The sequence below is a fragment of the Megalobrama amblycephala genome, linkage group LG17 (assembly GCF_018812025.1).
Source record: "Megalobrama amblycephala isolate DHTTF-2021 linkage group LG17, ASM1881202v1, whole genome shotgun sequence".
Classification (NCBI taxonomy): Eukaryota; Metazoa; Chordata; class Actinopteri; order Cypriniformes; family Xenocyprididae; genus Megalobrama; species Megalobrama amblycephala.
In genome coordinates, this window is record NC_063060.1 from 26520883 (window position 1) to 26538788 (window position 17906).

General features: G+C 34.5%; 1 protein-coding gene across 6 annotated transcripts in view; it reads right to left on the reverse strand.

Moving 5' to 3' along the window:
- The window catches only part of st3gal3b (ST3 beta-galactoside alpha-2,3-sialyltransferase 3b), a 70910-nt gene extending 53502 nt beyond the window's left edge, over positions 1-17408 (reverse strand). For 2 of the 6 annotated variants that reach the window (XM_048164455.1, XM_048164454.1), the window contains exons 1-2: positions 17152-17407; positions 9782-9930 (exon numbers count right to left, since the gene is read on the reverse strand). In XM_048164455.1, coding sequence (XP_048020412.1) covers positions 9782-9890 — 109 coding nt within the window. In that variant the 5' untranslated portion in view covers positions 9891-9930; positions 17152-17407. Of the gene's footprint in view, positions 1-9781; positions 9931-16343; positions 17107-17151 lie in introns of those variants that run through there. The other 4 variants (XM_048164452.1, XM_048164453.1, XM_048164457.1 and 1 more) reach the window with 4 other exon arrangements.
- Between the last annotated feature and the right edge of the window lie 498 nt (positions 17409-17906).

Here is a 17906-nt window from a genome sequence, read left to right on the forward strand (position 1 = left end):
CATTTATTACTGCTATTACTGCATATATAGCTCAAAACAAAGATGATTTAAATTAGAAAGCCAGAGAGAAAAAAAAAAAAAAAGAATTCACAAGATAAGTTTGAAATAATTGTAAGAAGATATTTAATATATTTTAATTAAAAGGCACAATATGTAAGATTTTTGCAATAAATCAAGTAAAATAGCACTGTGTTACCCCACAATTTTAATTTGTCAAATAAAGTGATGAGTAGTAATTCAGCACTTGCGGCTACTTAATTAGAATGTAGCACTTGATGCTTCATACCACAACATTATTAAAACTTTAATACATTAGTTAATTCATGAACATGATTTCTGCTTTGAGTCCCATCGAACTGCTTTCCATTGGCTGTGGAGGTGAAGACGACAACTCCCATGATTCCACGCTCATTCACAGTGTTATCAAGCTAGGCCTTTGTTATCGTTTTGAATAAGACCTAAGATTGTTTTCTCGACCTCTAGCAGCGAAACTTACATACTGTGCCTTTAAGCAAAAACTTAATATTTATAATTGAAACAATTTTATTTGAGATGAACAAGAAAAATATAGTGCAGCTCTGCAGCTCATCAAAAGAAAAAAAAAAAAACATCAGTTACTTTAACCAACCTAACTTTCAAAGCAGGTATCTTCATTGATTGTTATGGGTTCTTTTTTGTCTGGATGCATCATGAGGCTCGTGTCCGGTGTGCAAACATTGTGTAATAGCTCCGCTATGAACTAGGGATGTGCAACAGCGATCAAGTACTCGACCGTGACAGCGGCGATCGATCATCGATCATTATAGAAATGTTTTTTCTTCTTCTCCTGATTGGTTATAGCAGCACTTTGGGCGGCGCCCTGAGCTCTGATTGTTTAGCTTTCCACAGTATGCGTCAAAAGACGTGATAAGAGAGAATGGACTTGAAGTCACGTAGTGATGCCTGGCTTCACTTTGACAAGATGAAAAACACAGTTCAACGCAAGCTGTGCAGTGCCAAGCTTTTATCTTATGCTGAAAATATCCTTTAAAATCCATTCATAATTAATTTAGCAATAATCAGTGATTTTCATACTGTAAAACTGTTGAAATATTAGAATAAATAAAAAAAAATTACAATAGTTACACTATTGTAGTCTAATACAGGGTTTTTCCTGCATAGAGAATTACGAGGTGGCCGCCTCCGTCAAATATCGTGCCGCCTCCGTCTGTCGAGTGTTGACAAAACTCAGACAGGCAGTCACATGCTCAGATACCACTTTACCACGGTTCCGCTGAGGCTTCCCGGCCTGTGTCCATTCTCAAACCGTTCCGCTCATCCCCACTGCAGAAAATGGGGTTCCGTGCCGAAAAGATCGCTTTCATCTGATTAATATCACAGGATGTGTCATAGAACGGGCTTCAGTTTATTGGCATAAAGTCACTCTTCACCTCATCATAATCATAATCTAACAGTGTTCTAATCACATTTTCATGTTTTCATAGACAGGTTTTGATGTTATATTTTTATTTTTAACATTCATTTTCTTAACAGTCTTCAGATTTTTCATTATCTCCATGACGGCCATGCCCCGCCCCCGAGTACTCGATTACTCGTTTTTGAAACCTATTGATGATCAAAATGAAAAATTGCCAAAAATGCCCATCCCTACTATGAACCTGGATCTGGGTGGGTTCTCTCATTCCTCTCTGCAGATCCACTAAAGCTCAGTAACATATGATTTATAAAGAGCATTTCTATAAAAAAAAAAAAAAAAAATTTAAAAATTGTTCTTGCCCTCTCTTTGTCATTTATCATCAAAATAGGGTTGCGTTTCCTTCCCTCGTACCCTTTTCAGAGCCATTTATTGTGATTTGTCTTTACAATGTGTCCTGAAGTGCCTTTCATAACAGGGGTTAGGTTCAAAAAACCCATCCCAGGTTCACAAAATTTTTCCAAAATAAACTGGGCGCAGCTGTCGAAATGTGCCGTTTATAATTAATCTAACTTTTTCCACAGAGGTTCAAGATACCGAAGTCAGCGAAGGCAAACATGAATTGAACAAACTGAGAATAACTTGCCTGCTGAACACTAAATAATCTCGGAGACTGTACATAAGGAGTGGAATAAATGAAGAAACCTGCCAAATCCATTTCCTCAGCTGCGTTTCTAAGAGCCAATAAGAAACCATTAATCAATAAAACTTCAAAATAATTGCAGCAACCAAATAGTTATTTGCTTTATCATCGGTCTGTACCACAGACTCTTTTCCACATGGGATGAAAACACTTTCTTCTGTCTTATCAAGTAGAACATCAATCATATTTACACTATTTACACATTTCGGGCCCTTTTGCAGATCAGAAACACGGGGACCGTTCTGACTTGTCTGCACCAGGACCGACCCGTTTTCCAACAGCATGCTAAAGTACTTTAGTGTTAGTGTTGTACATGATAAACATCCTGCTGCAGCAGTGTGTGTGTGTGGACTGAAGCTGCCTTTCCACTATCTCCAAAATTCAACATTTGATTGTCGCATTTTGCCCCCTAGTGGCAGTTGCATGGACCTTTCAAATCATTTGTGAAGCAGCCCTTATCCTCCGCTTATTCACCATGATAAAATGAACGAAAAATAAAAATATCCACACAAAACAAATGACAGAAAAAAAAACATAATAGGTTTTCAGGGCTATATAATGTAAACAACTACTCAAATGTAAAATAATTACTTCAAAAAAATATTAATTCATTCAAACATAAATATTCATTGCTGCCCATTTTGCAGAAATAGTGAAAAGCATTGGAAATTCTCACTTTAATCTTCACTAATCGTATATTTTTAACAGGTGGTCGCACGTGGTCTAGCAGCGAATAAGTATACGGTTGGTATAATGAACAAATAAGAAAAGACTGGTGTCAGTACTGACATTAATGTAGTAGTTATTACTCACTGAGTGCACACAGCCTAAGCACAAGTGCTACGCTTCAGCACAATAGTCTAAAAAAAATTCAAAAACATTACAGAAACTCCTTTAACGTCTCTAAATGTCCAACATAACGGAACAGTAAACACTTACATGTCTTTCCGTTGAGTGAAAAACAGAGCCAACATCAGCAAAATATATATATATATATATATATATATATATATATATATATATATATTATTTATTTATTTATTTTTTATTTTTATTTTTTTTTAATACAGGACTCCAAATTGACTTTACAAACTTCCCTTAAATCAATCCTATCTTTCATGACCAAACAGAGGTTCTTTGGACTTTGGTTTTGGCTCTGTCATGTACTGGAAACCACAGGCATAAATAATATCCACTAATGTCTATTATCCAATAGAACCTGCCATCTGACTCCATGCAAGTAGATCCAACTCCATGCAAGTATGGGTCTCACTTCTCAAAGAAAGTAAAGACCTTACTTAGAGAAGTGAGACCCATCATCACCCACCAGCAGCCTCTGTGAATCTGACCCTATAGTGTGGTGCTCTCCCTCCCTCTAGTGACTGAAAAAAGGTTGCAGCCAAGTGGAAGCGCAAATAAATGCACCTTATTTGGATTCATTCAATGAAAAACCAGGGATGCAAACAGGTAAGGGGGAGAACATTGTATGGGGCGGGGAGTTTTTTTTAAAGATATTTGCTTTACATGCTCATTTGTAGTTACTTTAAGGGGTTTCTTTTTATTTATTTTTTATTACTTTATACTGTATGTCCAAAACTGTAATTTTCCACGACATTTCAACAAAATCAAGATTTAATACGTTTGGTCAAAATCTCATGTTATAAGAGATGAAGTGCAATACAGGCTATTTAAGGCAATATTGGCTGGTTAGACGCAATACTGAGCTGAACTGCAAACTGTTTGCCCTCTCGCTTCGCACCGTTCCCACATCTCAGACCTCACATACATTAAAAACTATGTCTATAAAGGGTAATATTTTAAGTAAAGAGTAATGGAAGCACTGTACAGTACTTTCTGAAACAACCAGTTCTTTATTTACTCTTGTAAGTTCACAAGTACCCCGACAAAAACACTTTTGCACTGGATCTATGCAAATCCCATAGGCGACTTTTGATCTCAAAAAGGTGAGTCGTCACTGAAAGGTGAGGATTTTACATCTATGAAAATCAGCATACCAACGGAAGAACATCAAGAACCTGCCTTGTAACATTAAAACCTCCATAACCTTTCATTGACTGAACAAGCACAAAGTCTATATCTTAATTCCATGTCAACTGCATATTAAGCAGCACAAGACCTAGGCTATTTCAGTGTTGTCAGTAAACATGTACTATAACAATAAGTGCTTGCATCAAAACCATGATGTCTTAGTACTGTAAAGCACTCATGACTAGACATGTGCTGATATTCGGTAATACGATATATCACAATATTGAATATGCACTGAATATTGTTATCGTGGGCACTTCAAAATACTGAGAATAATTATGTATTACGAATTATTCAAATTTTTATAATGTATTTAAGGAATACTTTCCCCATCAACCGTATAAAATGCACAACAACACTGTATGCTGCATCAAAGGGACACACGCACTCATGTAAACAAGTGCAACGTGCACGAGAAGCACATGGTGGAATGAGTGAAGGAGACGCACTTAATGAAAGTATGCGTTCACTCTCTGACAGCATAGGGTTCTGATGGAGCAGAAGAAATGCAGTGGTTACCCCAAAAAAACGATAAACAAAGCAGCTGCGCTACTGACCAGTATTTAAAATGCTTCAAACTGTCATTCAGTTTTTTTTGTATTCACAATGTTCATCACAGCACCAAACATTTAACAACTTAATAGGCTATTTATTTCTAAACAAACATTTTTTTATTTTAATCTGGACAACAACATGTCTTATAATGATTGAAAATGTATAATTCTTTTGCACTTTAAATCTGTTTGAAACATTTTACTTAATATTTTTGTGTGTGCGTGTACTGCGGTATTGTATTTAAATGTTCTTTTTGTTATAAGAAAAAGAGTTCTTAAACCTGTTTACTATAACAACACTATTTTGCAACTTATTTTAATATCGTGATAATACCGTATACCATGATAAAAGCTTCAGCAATTATCACAACATGAAAATGTAATACCGTCACATGCCTACTCGTGACATAAGAGCTGTTGACTCATGCTTCGAGTCCTACATGTCTTGATCTCATTCACCTTACTGGCAATCAACTTTCCTGATTCTGGTCCTATAAATAAAGGCTAAAACAATCCCATTTAGAAAAAATAAAACAAAAACTTCAACATACACTGAAACATTTGCTTGGTGGACTCTTTAATACTGTATTAACTGTGCTGGATTTAACAAAACATTTAAATGTACAGTATGTCCTCTCTCAATGCATAAAAGTAAATGGAGCTGATCACTAAGAGTTATTTCCAAAATAATTTTGTATGCAACATTTGGCATGCAATACACACTTTATAATTTACACACAATTATTTTTTGAGACACACAACATGTTCTCCTCTTAAGTGGATCTGATAAGACTAAACAATCAAGGAGCCTCTAGATAACAACTGAATTCACTCCAACTGAAACTTATTTCATGAAGTATATTTGTCTCGTGCAAAACTTCATCTTGTCCAATCTTTAAATCTAAGGAGCCGTTTACACAACACCCTTTTCAACTGAAAACAGAAAACTTTATCCGTTTTGGTCGTTCATTTACACGACAACAGTGTTTTGGGGGCCTGATTTCAGATGTCAAACTGCAGGTTTCTGGAAACGATACCATCATCATCTAAATTTGTGAAAACTGTAACATCATGCATAAACATATTAAGTGTTCAGTCTATAGGCGTGTAGTGTTTCTTTACAAAGTGACATCATCAACTTCTTACAATGTTGTCGTCTGTACACGAAAAACACAAAGGAATTTTTTTTACATTTTTAGTAAATTGTTGTTGTGTTAATGTACCCTAAAACTCTTTGCGGACACTATGGATCTAATTTAAAAACCCTGCTAGAAAATTATAATGACTTGTTTTTCATATGCCCGATTTGTCCCCTGAAATAAAGAAGCGAGAAGAGATTATTTTAAAGCATTTCGATTTTTATCAACAATGAAGGCGAGTCTATTTAAAGATGCTACAGGAATGCCATGCTATAATTAGCAATGTGTGCAACGACTAATTTCAATGACATTAAATGGAAATTTTGCAACCGACTAGTTGACTAGTCTAACCCCCGCGCACTGTTAGCCATTATAAACATAGGCAATTTATTCAATCAACTGAATCAATGCGCTGTCTAATAAAGTCGAACCCAACAGCATATTATAAACAGATTTCCTTAAACAAAAGTTAGTCCACATAAGTCAGCATGTTAATGTATTGTTGTTTGATACCACAGCAACCACTTGCATGTCCAGGTTTCTCCTTTAATCCGATATAAAATTCAATATCGTATTGTCCCTCATAACCGTTAGTATAACAAGCTTATGGGTAAGCTTAATTGTTACTAGTTTGATATGACAAAGAAGACAGAAAAGTTGTGTAGGCTTTCAAAAAACTCCCTTGCCTCATTCATCTTTCCAGTGGACATTTCTCTGAACCCGCCGCGAGCGCCACAGAGATACATGAGATACAGAGATGTTTTCTGCTCCAGAGATGCACTTTTCAAAATAATATATTATTGTAAAATGTAACATTAACATGACAGTATTTGAAACGTAGTCTCTGTAAAAATATAAAGCAAAACATTAAATGTGCAAAAAAAAAAAAAAGAAACGTAAATGACTAGTATTTCCAAGCAGTATCATTTAATTAACTAGTCGAATAGTCTCGCACATCCCTGACTATAATATGTCTTGCTCTGATCCACCTACAGAAAAAACAGGGTATATAATGACCTGGCATCAGTGGTGCTAAATTGTTCTTGTTCTGGGGAAATTTAATAAAGTACCAGAGCCTTATTTAATAAACTTTGTTGCTGTCAGCTAGCATGATTTCTGCTTCAGTGCATGATAATCAACTTTTCAAATAATTAAATCATAAATAATATATACATTTAAAAATAAAATTATACTAAATATTTAATAGTGTTTTGTTTTTTTTGATAGAATCACATCTGGGTCATTGTCAAAATATGACAAACGTGACTATTCAGTCATGAAAATAAATTCAAAGGAAACCTCACTCTAAAATAATTGCAAAAACCTAACATCATGTGAAATGGTTTGACTATTATTTTACACACATTTGTTTTTAAACGTTTGAATTTTTGAGTGGCTTAAAAAAAAAAATCTTGTCCCCTTTATCTGGAATACAACATCTATAACATTTACAATTACATATTGTTTAATCACTTTAGAAAAACTAAAACATCTAAAACATGCAAAAAAACAAACAAATCTAAAAGCATTTACACAACATAACAACATAAATAATTTAAAAAAAAACATTTGCCCAATATTAGTGTTAATGCGTTAAAAACAACGTATTTTGAAAATACAAAAAAGTTGAAAGTAAAAATATCTGAGGTTAAAGTTGAGGAGGCTGTTTTGATTTACCCAGTTATTGACTTGCTTTTAATTTGCTCACTTTACTCAAGCTAATTCACAATGTTTAATGTCTATGTGAAAGATGTTTATGTTTTAAAAAAAAATATGCTCAATTAGGTATAGACACAGTAAAATTGAAAAAAAAAAATTGCATAATTAAAGGTACATGACCAAAAAAGTTTGAGAACCACTGATTTACAGCGAGTTTTTACAAGCGATGAGCATTTTAGACAATTACAATCATATCTGTTGAGCATGTGAACGCAATGGCCTATCAGAGGTGGTAGTCAGTAAGTTAGTCAGAATCCACTTAACACTGCTGAAAACGTTTCGTTTTGTTAAACAGCTTGAGAATCCTTTCATTATAACCAACAAAGTGTAAACAATGTAAATAAGAAATTAATTTTACAACTGATGATGATTAATCGTTAAAAAAAAAAAAATATTGCGATCTCGATTAAACCTTGGCAACTCCGATTAAACCTCTGACAAAATCACATTGGAACATTCAGATCTGTGTTGTGGTTGCCACTGACCATAGAAAGCAGTTAGGTATTAAACCGCTTCACAAAGTCTTTTCAACCACACAGTATCATTATTTCTGTGCTACAAATATTCAAATTATCACAGAAGTACTGGGATAAAAGTTGATAGTTCGGACATAACCTCTGATGTCTACAGTATCAAAATAGAGCAAATCACCTTTTGAAAGTTACTTGGCACTTCAAATAACGACTCCATTGATTACCTTGTTATGCCACTAAGACAGGACAAGTAACTGTTAAAAAAATGTATTTGTCACTGAATAATTAATTCAAGAGATTCATTTAAAAATGTGGATTCATACAGTAATAAAACAAGTGAGTCATTGAATCATTCATTCAAACAGATTTTTTTTAAATGATTCATTCAAATTAATTAAACTTTTAAATGGACTGCAGCAATTAACATTTTGTCAGAATATAATAATTTGCATGTTACTTTGTTTAGTTGCCTGTTCAGAATCATGGGAGAATTGTGATCTCTATTTAAAAAAAAAAAGAAAAAAAAAAAAAGTGATTCTCAATTTATCCAGAATCGTGCAGCTAAATTTTCAGACCAGTGCAGAATTCAGTGAGCTTGCGCTTTAGAGAAAAGTAAAGAGAGGGCTCTTCTCTTTTTTTGTTTATTACCCATTCACAACTTGATTAAGTTAAGTTTTTCATGCTGCTAAGTACACTATGCATGATTCAATAGGAAACAGACAAAAGGAGAGACAAAATGGAACAATATGTTTTAAAAGTACTTAATTCATCAGTTTTTGCTTTGGTACCAAAATTGGTAAAATGAAACTGCAAAATTTTACTAGTATTGGGACTGACTACTGAAATTTTGGAACTGTGACAACCCTAGACCAGCTACTAAAGTCCATGAGCCTGCGCAAACATTTGAACAACAAATATTTAGCCATACAAATGCCTACCGTACCTCTAAACCATGGAATTGAAAAGGAGGATATCTTGCATTTAGCAATTTTTTTTTTATTCTTGCCCTATGGTCAAATGTACCCTGAATTATTTACTTTGAGCCAGTGTTATCACAGACTATTAAAAACATTTGTGTTAACTGAAACTGAAATAAAATAAAATATAAATATTAGTTGAAAAAACTAAATGGATATTAGAAATGTTGCCTTGGCAAATACTGAAATAATTTTAAGTGGAGGCACTAAAATTATTAACTGAAAATAACTAAAAACTAAAACTAAACTAAAAATAAATTAAAGATAAATAGTAATGTTAAAAAAAGTAAAATGACAAAAGCATTTTATTATGCTAAAAAAATTGATTTATGTTAAAAAAGTAATAATGACAAAAGCACATAACAAAATTATTAAAAATTAAATTAACGTGAAAGCTTTTATTTTTATAATTTTAGTTAATTAAAAATAAAACTATAATAAAACTAAAATAAAAAAATAACACTACTTTGAGCAAACAATTACAAACCGTGAGCTCTTTGAAAACAGAACTGCAAACCCTGTGAACCCACATGAGAATAATCACTTTGAGACGTGATCTAACCTAAACAACCAGTTGTAAGGCAAGCACGCAAGCAGACTGTTAAGCTTAATAATTCAACTGACAGAGGGTCTAACAAACAAACTGTGGCAAACATACATATTGACTGAGCAAAAGGTGCCCACGTACAGAGAGGTCACAACCGGACTCACATTAACAGATAGATGGCAATACGAGGCCTGAGAACTACTCACGTGGCTTCTGGCCCCATACGTGCAAATGGAGCTTCCCAGAAGAGTAGTAGATGAACCCCAAGACCAGCATGGGACACAGGACGAACAGTAGTTTGTGTGCAGGCTTCATGTTCCTCAACCATTCACATGGTACCGTGTTTTTACATCACCTAAGAACAGGACAGAAAAGCCAGGGAAAATGAATCACATGATCACAGCATGCATTCAAGCAGACAGACTCTCATTATTAAAAGTACACAAGCAAAGACAGTTTGTCAGCTGAGAGGAGGGGGAAGAAAAAAAAAAAAAATTCACACACACACACACACATCTGTTTTTTTATTTGTTTATATGTTTACTTTTATTCCACGATGCATAAAATGATTGTTGCCATGGAGTATACAAACAGTGATTGGCTGATAGGGGAGGAGTCAGTGATTTAATCATAGAAACATTGTAGAATGAGGTGTCATGTTTCCATATTAAAATAAAGATTTTAAAATACAAATGTTGCCCTATTCAAATAAAGGTATTAAAATGTAGGCTAAATGTCACTTATTAAACTAGTATATACAGTTAATTGTCCACCTCTTGGATATCTGCGTCTCAAGAGAATGCAGAATTCAAGAGACAAATTATGTTTTATAAACAAACATAACAGTTTGGGAGGAACACATTCAAACGGTCTAATCAGCTCGAGAGGAGGAATATATACACAGACGAGAGCCGACTCGCCTATAGTTACTTCGACAGTTTTCTGCATCCCTCCGCCACGCCGCTCCTCACTCTCGGTTGGGGATACGGGGAGAACTTTGGGTTTGGGCTAAATTCCAAGCTCGGAGCCCTCGATCCCCTTGGACAGCACACCAACTACGCTTATTGTAAATATATTGTTTTATTCTATTCAATCATTTGTAAGTGTGAACTCATGAAAACCATTGCCACAGGTAATCGGACAATATTTATTTATTTGTAAAAGATTTATTTTTGGCGCCTCATCGTAGATTCAAATCTATAAATCAAAATGTATTACATTTATGAAGAAAAAGTTGAGCACCTAAGGCTCTATCGCTATTGCCTCAATGGTGTACAGTGTCTTTGGGTGGATTAGGATTGTTTGTGATTTGGTCTGATTTAGGAGTAGTCAATAGGACTCCTAATGTTTCACAGATTTAGGAGCTAGTTTTAGTGCTAAAATGCTTTGTGAAATACTCTTAGAGCAAAAATTTAGGAGTCCTAAAATTAGGACTGACACACCCATTATTTTTAAGAGTTTCTCCTAAATCGGCAAGTTAGGAGCTACTTTTAGCCTTAAGATGTTTTGTGAATACGGCCCCTGCTCTGCTGATCTTCTCCATAAATATTATAGATAACAAATGAAATATACTTGCGGTGGCAGCCAGGTGAAAAATTTTAAATCTTAAAAATTTTAACATTATTTTTATTTATTGAAATTCTTTTTAATTACATAGGCTACTATTACATTTAATTAAATACTAATATTATTGAATGTGTCAAATAATGTTCTTAGGCTTTTCTTGTGGGGGAGCATCCAAGCCAGAGACTACAATAGTTTACTATGAATTAAAGGTGCCCTAGAACTTTTTTTTAAAAAGATTTAATATAAGTCTAAGGTGTCCCCTGAATGTGTCTGTGAAGTTTCAGCTCAAAATACCCTATAGATTTTTTTTAATTCATTTTTTTAACTGCCTATTTTGGAGCATCATTATAAACGAGCCGATTCAGGGTGTGTGGCCCTTTAAATCTTGTGCTCCACGCCCCCGAAGCTCGCGATTGCCTTGAACAACAAAAAAAAGTTCAAATCGCTAATATAACCCTCAAAATGGATCTTTACAAAGTGTGCGTCATGCAGTACGTCTAATCGCGTAAGTACAGTGTTTATTTTGAAGTTTACATTGATGCTGAATGAGTTTGAGGCTATATGCTCCGTGGCTAACGGCTAATGCTACTCTGTTGGAGAGATTTATAAAGAATGAAGTTGTTTATGAATTATACAGACTGCAAGTGTTTAAAAATGAAAATAGCGACGGCTCTCGTCTCCATGAATACAGTAAGAAACGATGGTAACTTTAACCACATTTAACAGTAAATTAGCAACATGCTAACGAAACATTTAGAAAGACCATTTACAAATATCATTGAAAATATCATGTTATCATGGATCATGTCAGTTATTATTGCTCCATCTGCCATTTTTCGCTGTTGTTATTGCTTGCTTACCTAGTCTGATGATTCGGCTTTGCAGCTCCAGACGTTAATACTGGCTGCCCTTGTGTAATCCCTTTCATAATGTTGGGAACATGGGCTGGCATTATGCAAATATTGGGGCGTACACCCCGACTGTTACGTAGCAGTCGGTGTTATGTTGAGATTCGCCTGTTCTTCGGAGGTCTTTTAAACAAATGAGATTTATATAAGAAGGAGGAAACAATGGAGTTTGAGACTTACTGTATGTAATTTCCATGTACTGAACTCTTGTTATTTAACTATGCCGAGGTAAATTCAATTTTTGAATCTAGGGCACCTTTAAATGGATATCAAAATAAATACAATTTATTGTGTAACCAAAATACCAATAATACCCAGAAGAAAAAAAAAAAAAACTTACTCTTATTTTGAAATGTCTACACTGTTACGGGCTGATTCTTCAGATAAGAGAGATATGATTTCTTTCAACCGTCTCTAAAACATATTTTATAAAAGCCACACAGTAGACATTGTCATAATTCATAAAACTCGAGTTCATTAGCAATCGCTTGGCATAATTGTGCGCTGGTCATTGATTGGGAATCACTTTTGAAACAGTTTGAAGCACTGTTGCGTGAGCCTGTAGAATGCGCAACAGCGCCACCTTTGTGAAATATCCACCGTGTCTCTGCAGCGAACGTGGGAATGTCAGCGGGAGTAAACAGTTTTCGCGTACAGCCGCACACAGAATCAGCAGATAAGAAAGCTGCTAAAACTGCACTACTGCTAAAAAGAATTATGATTTCATTATAATACCTCTTGTGTATTTCCTGAAAATTAAAGGTGCCCTAGATTATGTTTTTAAAAGATGTAATATAAGTCTAAGGTGTCCCCTGAATGTGTCTGTGAAGTTTCAGCTCAAAATACCCCATAGATTTTTTTTTATTAATTTTTTTAACTGCCTATTTTGGGGCATCATTATAAACGCGCCGATTTATGCTGTGGCCCCTTTAAATCCCGTGCTCTCCGCCCACAGAGCTCGCGCTTGCCTTGAACAGTGCCTTAAAGTTTACACAGCTAATATAACCCTCAAAATGGATCTTTACAAAGTGTTTGTCATGCATGCGTCAGATTATGTGAGTATTGTATACTGTTATATTGTTTACATTGATTCTGAATGAGTTTGAGGCTATGCTGCGTGGCTAAAGCTAACATTACACACTGTTGGAGAGATTTATAAAGAATGTTGTTGTGTTTATGCATTATACAGACTGCAAGTGTTTAAAAATGAAAATAGCGACGGCTCTTGTCTCCGTGAATACAGTAAGAAACGATGGTAACTTTAACCACAATTAACAGTACATTAGCAACATGCTAACGAAACATTTAGAAAGACAATTTACAAATATCACTAAAAATATCATGATATCGTGGATCATGTCAGTTATTATTGCTCCATCTGCCATTTTTCACTGTTGTTCTTGCTTGCTTACCTAGTTTGTTGATTCAGCTGTGCACATCCAGACGTTCTGCCCTTGTCTAATGCCTTTCATAATGATAATGTTGGGAACGTGGGCTGGCATATGCAAATATTGGGGGCGTACATATTAATGATCCCGACTGTTACGTAACAGTCGGTGTTATGTTGAGATTCGCCTGTTCTTCGGAGGTCTTTTAAACAAATTTATATAAGAAGGAGGAAACAATGGAGTTTTAGACTCACTGTATGTCATTTCCATGTACTGAACTCCTGTTATTTAACTATGCCAAGATAAATTAAATTTTTAATTCGAGGGCACCTTTAAAGTTTCTTTTTTATTATCTTTGTCTTAGATATTTGTTAAATAATTTTTTGCTTGCTTGTTTATACATCCTTTTTTGTATTTGTTTCAAAATCTATTTCATGTATGCCCTCTATGTTGTTTAATAAAATAAAAAAAAAACAGCAGGTAAGAAACACGTAGGGCAAGGGGAGATTTTTTCACTAGTTAATCGATCGTGAATGGTTTCATTATACTCTCAAAAAAGATTGTGTTGTGTTGTTTTTAACACATCCGTGGATAAAAAAAATAAATTAAAAAAAAGTATAACAGGATAAAAATAATAAAAGCAAAAAATGTGTCTCCATATCCCTGGAGTGGCCCGCCCAAGTAGTCTATGTGTGGGAAGCACTGATAATACTTAATATATACTATCTATATATTCTGTATGTCGTTACAAACCTGTATGACTTCATTCTTTCGTTACCAAGACGTTTATCAGAATGTGCACAGACTGCACACTGCTTTTGTTTCATCTATGAAAGTGAATGAAGACCAGAAGCTGTCAAATGTGTCATAAAAGTAGTCCATTCTACTTAGAAGTTTTGTTTGTCTTTGTGTGAGAAACAGCTATAAAGTCTCATTCATGTTTGTGTGCACATTCAAATGTGACAGCAGGGGGGAAATTTTCAGTAAATAAGGTATTTACTGAAAATACAAACATTAAAGTATGTTCTTTCATCATAAGAGGAGTTGGTTAATATTTTATTTTTTTTATTTATTTTTATTTTATATTTTATATATATATATATATATATATATATATATATATATATATATATATATATATATATATATATATATATATCTTTTTATGGTTCATTTTTGAACCCTGACAGCTCCTGGTCACCATCCACTTAGATTGTACATGGAAAAGAGAAGCATGAACAGCCTGCCAACTATCCCTTTGGTCAAATTCACTAAAATGAGTTATTGTAAGATGAGCAGCACAACAATAATTTTAAACTTCATGAAGTGCTATACAGTTTATGTTCCCCTGTATTACACAGGATGAATGCAAGTCCACAAAAAAAAACATACAAATAAAGTAAATATAATATAGAAGGTGATAGCATCTTTTTCCTTAAGTTCGCACAGGTTTCCCAGGGGAAGTTCATCATATACTATAAACATGTTCCACCAACACTTGACAACCAGAAAGTGTCTCAATACCTTTATTTTCATTTTGAAAAGTTAAAACCTATTTTTAATGCTCTGCTTTAAACGATTAAATACCACTTGGTTTGATAACATCTAAACATGTTGAAATGTGATTTGATTTGAATTTATTTGACAAGTTTACAAACTGTACAAAATAACCAGTGTCCCATACACTTTAAAAAACTGTTGAGGATAAAAACACAATAAAGCCTTGTGTCTTATTTCCATTGTGGTCCTCGTTGTTATTTAAAATGGATGGAGACATGTACAAACGGAGGCAATATCTTCTATTAAAAAAAATATATATAATAATAATAATAATAATAATAATAAAACCTCCATTGTCCTTTAATCTCTTTACTGCTACAGGTAATTTATTCCAAGCAATTGCACTAGTATACAAAAACATGCTTTTGCCCACCAAACTTTTAAATTTACATGGACAAATATTGTAATTCCTGCCCCTAGTGTCATATGTTGCTCTCTCACCATCAAAAAACAATTTCTTAAATAACTAGGAACGATATTATTAAAAAAATTTAGTCATACTCAATTTTTTTTTTTTTTTTTTTTTTTTTTTTTTAAAGTACTCTTTTTCCCCCTACAGTCAACAAGCCTACCCCTATAAAACATTCACAACTCAGATGTTTACAAGGACGAACCTTTAATATTATTCTAATCAATTTATTTTGAGCCTTCTGAAGCTATCTTTCATACCTTGGGAACAGCTACTATACCAAAAGTAGGTTGCATAATCAAAATATGGTTGAATCAATCAAAACACCAGCCAACAAATTTAAGGTATGGACATCCAATAAATCAGCTTGCCTTGCTAAAAATTACCACATATTTTAGTTAAGACCTTTTTAGCCATAAAAATCGCCTGTTCATTTATTATCAATAAGACAATGCAAACAATTTACAACATTCTTTGATTCTATTATAATATCCCTGATCTTAACCAAAAAACAAACAAACAAACAGCATTCTCACTTAATTCCCCTCTAGAAGCAAAAAGAATGACCTCAGTTTTACCTAAGTGTAAAGTTTATTATCAAAAAACAATTGGACATCTCCTAAAATTGTAAAGCCACTTTTTTTCTTCAATGACCCCTTTATTTTGATGCGACACTAAAATTGCGGCATCATCAGCATAAAGATAATGCTCCTCTGAACATGCCATTTCTAGATCATTTTTATATATAATAGAAAAAATAGGGGACCTTACAAACTCCCTTGAGGAACTCCACAAGTAATTGATAATAAGCTAGACATTATACCCTTAATATCAACTCTCTGACTTCCATCTTCAAGATAGGACTGTATACCCACCTAATAGTTTTTCCCATTGCCTTTAATTTATACAATACACAATACAAAATAGAATGACTTACAGCATTAAATGCCTTTTGAAGGTCCAACAAAATTTACCACTGTCAACAGCCTTCCTTATTCTATCCGTCATATGTAATATACATATAAGTTAACTTAACAGTATATACTTTGTCACACTGTATACCAGTAATTCACCCTATTAGTCTAATGTAACGTGGCGCTTTAAACAACTGAAAGACTGAAAAGTCACTCCTCGGTTTTATCTGGCTATTCAATTCGTCAAACACAACGGACTTGCAGCAACAGCACAGTGCGATAATGTTTTATCTGTCCAAAAGTATGCAGACCTCTGTGTGATAAAGGCACTGATGTCCAGATAGTGAATGTTTGCATTTCTCAGACTGAGAGCGCAGACAGGCTAACGGTTTACCCTCCCCTTTACTTCACACACAAACCAACGGCCAGCTCTCAAGATAAACACAACATCACCGATACATTTCGACACGTCACCCGAGTCTCGAAGGAGAACATGTTTAAAAAATCTGACTAAAACACACATGATGGAAAATATGAGTGAAACGCAATGGATAATACGCGCTCATGGGCCTAAAGCAAAGCAGCCTCTTTGCGCTCATTCAGCTAGCCAGCCACACACAAACACAGTCCAGACGGCTAAAACTCATGCTCAAGCACACAACATTTGGTACAATTTTAAAAGCATTTTTAAAAACATCGTACATTAAACGTTTAGCACACCGCCGAGTTAGTCAGTCGCGCAGATTGAACAGTAGCTCTGAGGTAAAACAACCGTCCGGTATAACGTTATAACGATAATATCCCCCTTCCACCGGTTTACTTTAACATTACCTGTCCCCACCAGTCGTGAAACCCTCGGGTTAAAACGTTATCGACCACATTTTTCTTTTCCTCCGCCGTTACCGTCCATCCCTTTTCAGTAAAAAATTGCGAGGACACTTTATCACCTCCTCAAATCAACCAGAGTGAAGCTGCGTGTGCGTGGTGGTTTATTTAGGAATCACTCTCCGCTACGCTTCGCTTCCCTCTCTGTCTCTCTCTCTCTCCGCACCGTTAAAGTGGGAGGTCTGGTCCTAGCACGGTTGTGTCTCAAATGTTCTTGAGCGCATTACAAATTTGCATTTTGCTACATGCCTACGTTTTCAAACTTGAATGTTTGACTGTGTCTACAATTCCCAAAATACCGAATCGAGTGAACTAGTAATGAATCGATTGAACTAGTTCACAAAAAAGTCCGGGTTTTTCCGATTCAACTCTTTCTGGAATATCGAGAACTGAGTAGCAGCTGATTTGGAGTGACGATTTTACTTTGGCTAAAGGGAGCAAGTACAAGTTAGTCTACTTTTCATAGCCGTATAACAGAAATGTTGCAAATGAAAATATTTTCATATTTTCAATTTAATTTTATAACCTAATGTCAATGCAGATTATATGTTTCTAAATGAATTTGTTTAAATGAGCCCAATCATGGCTTGAAATTACAATAAACACATTTATTAATAAAACTAAATCGGAACCCATAATGTATCTACTTATTAGAACATTTTAGACTAGAGCATGTAATATGTCACACCGGCATGTGAGTG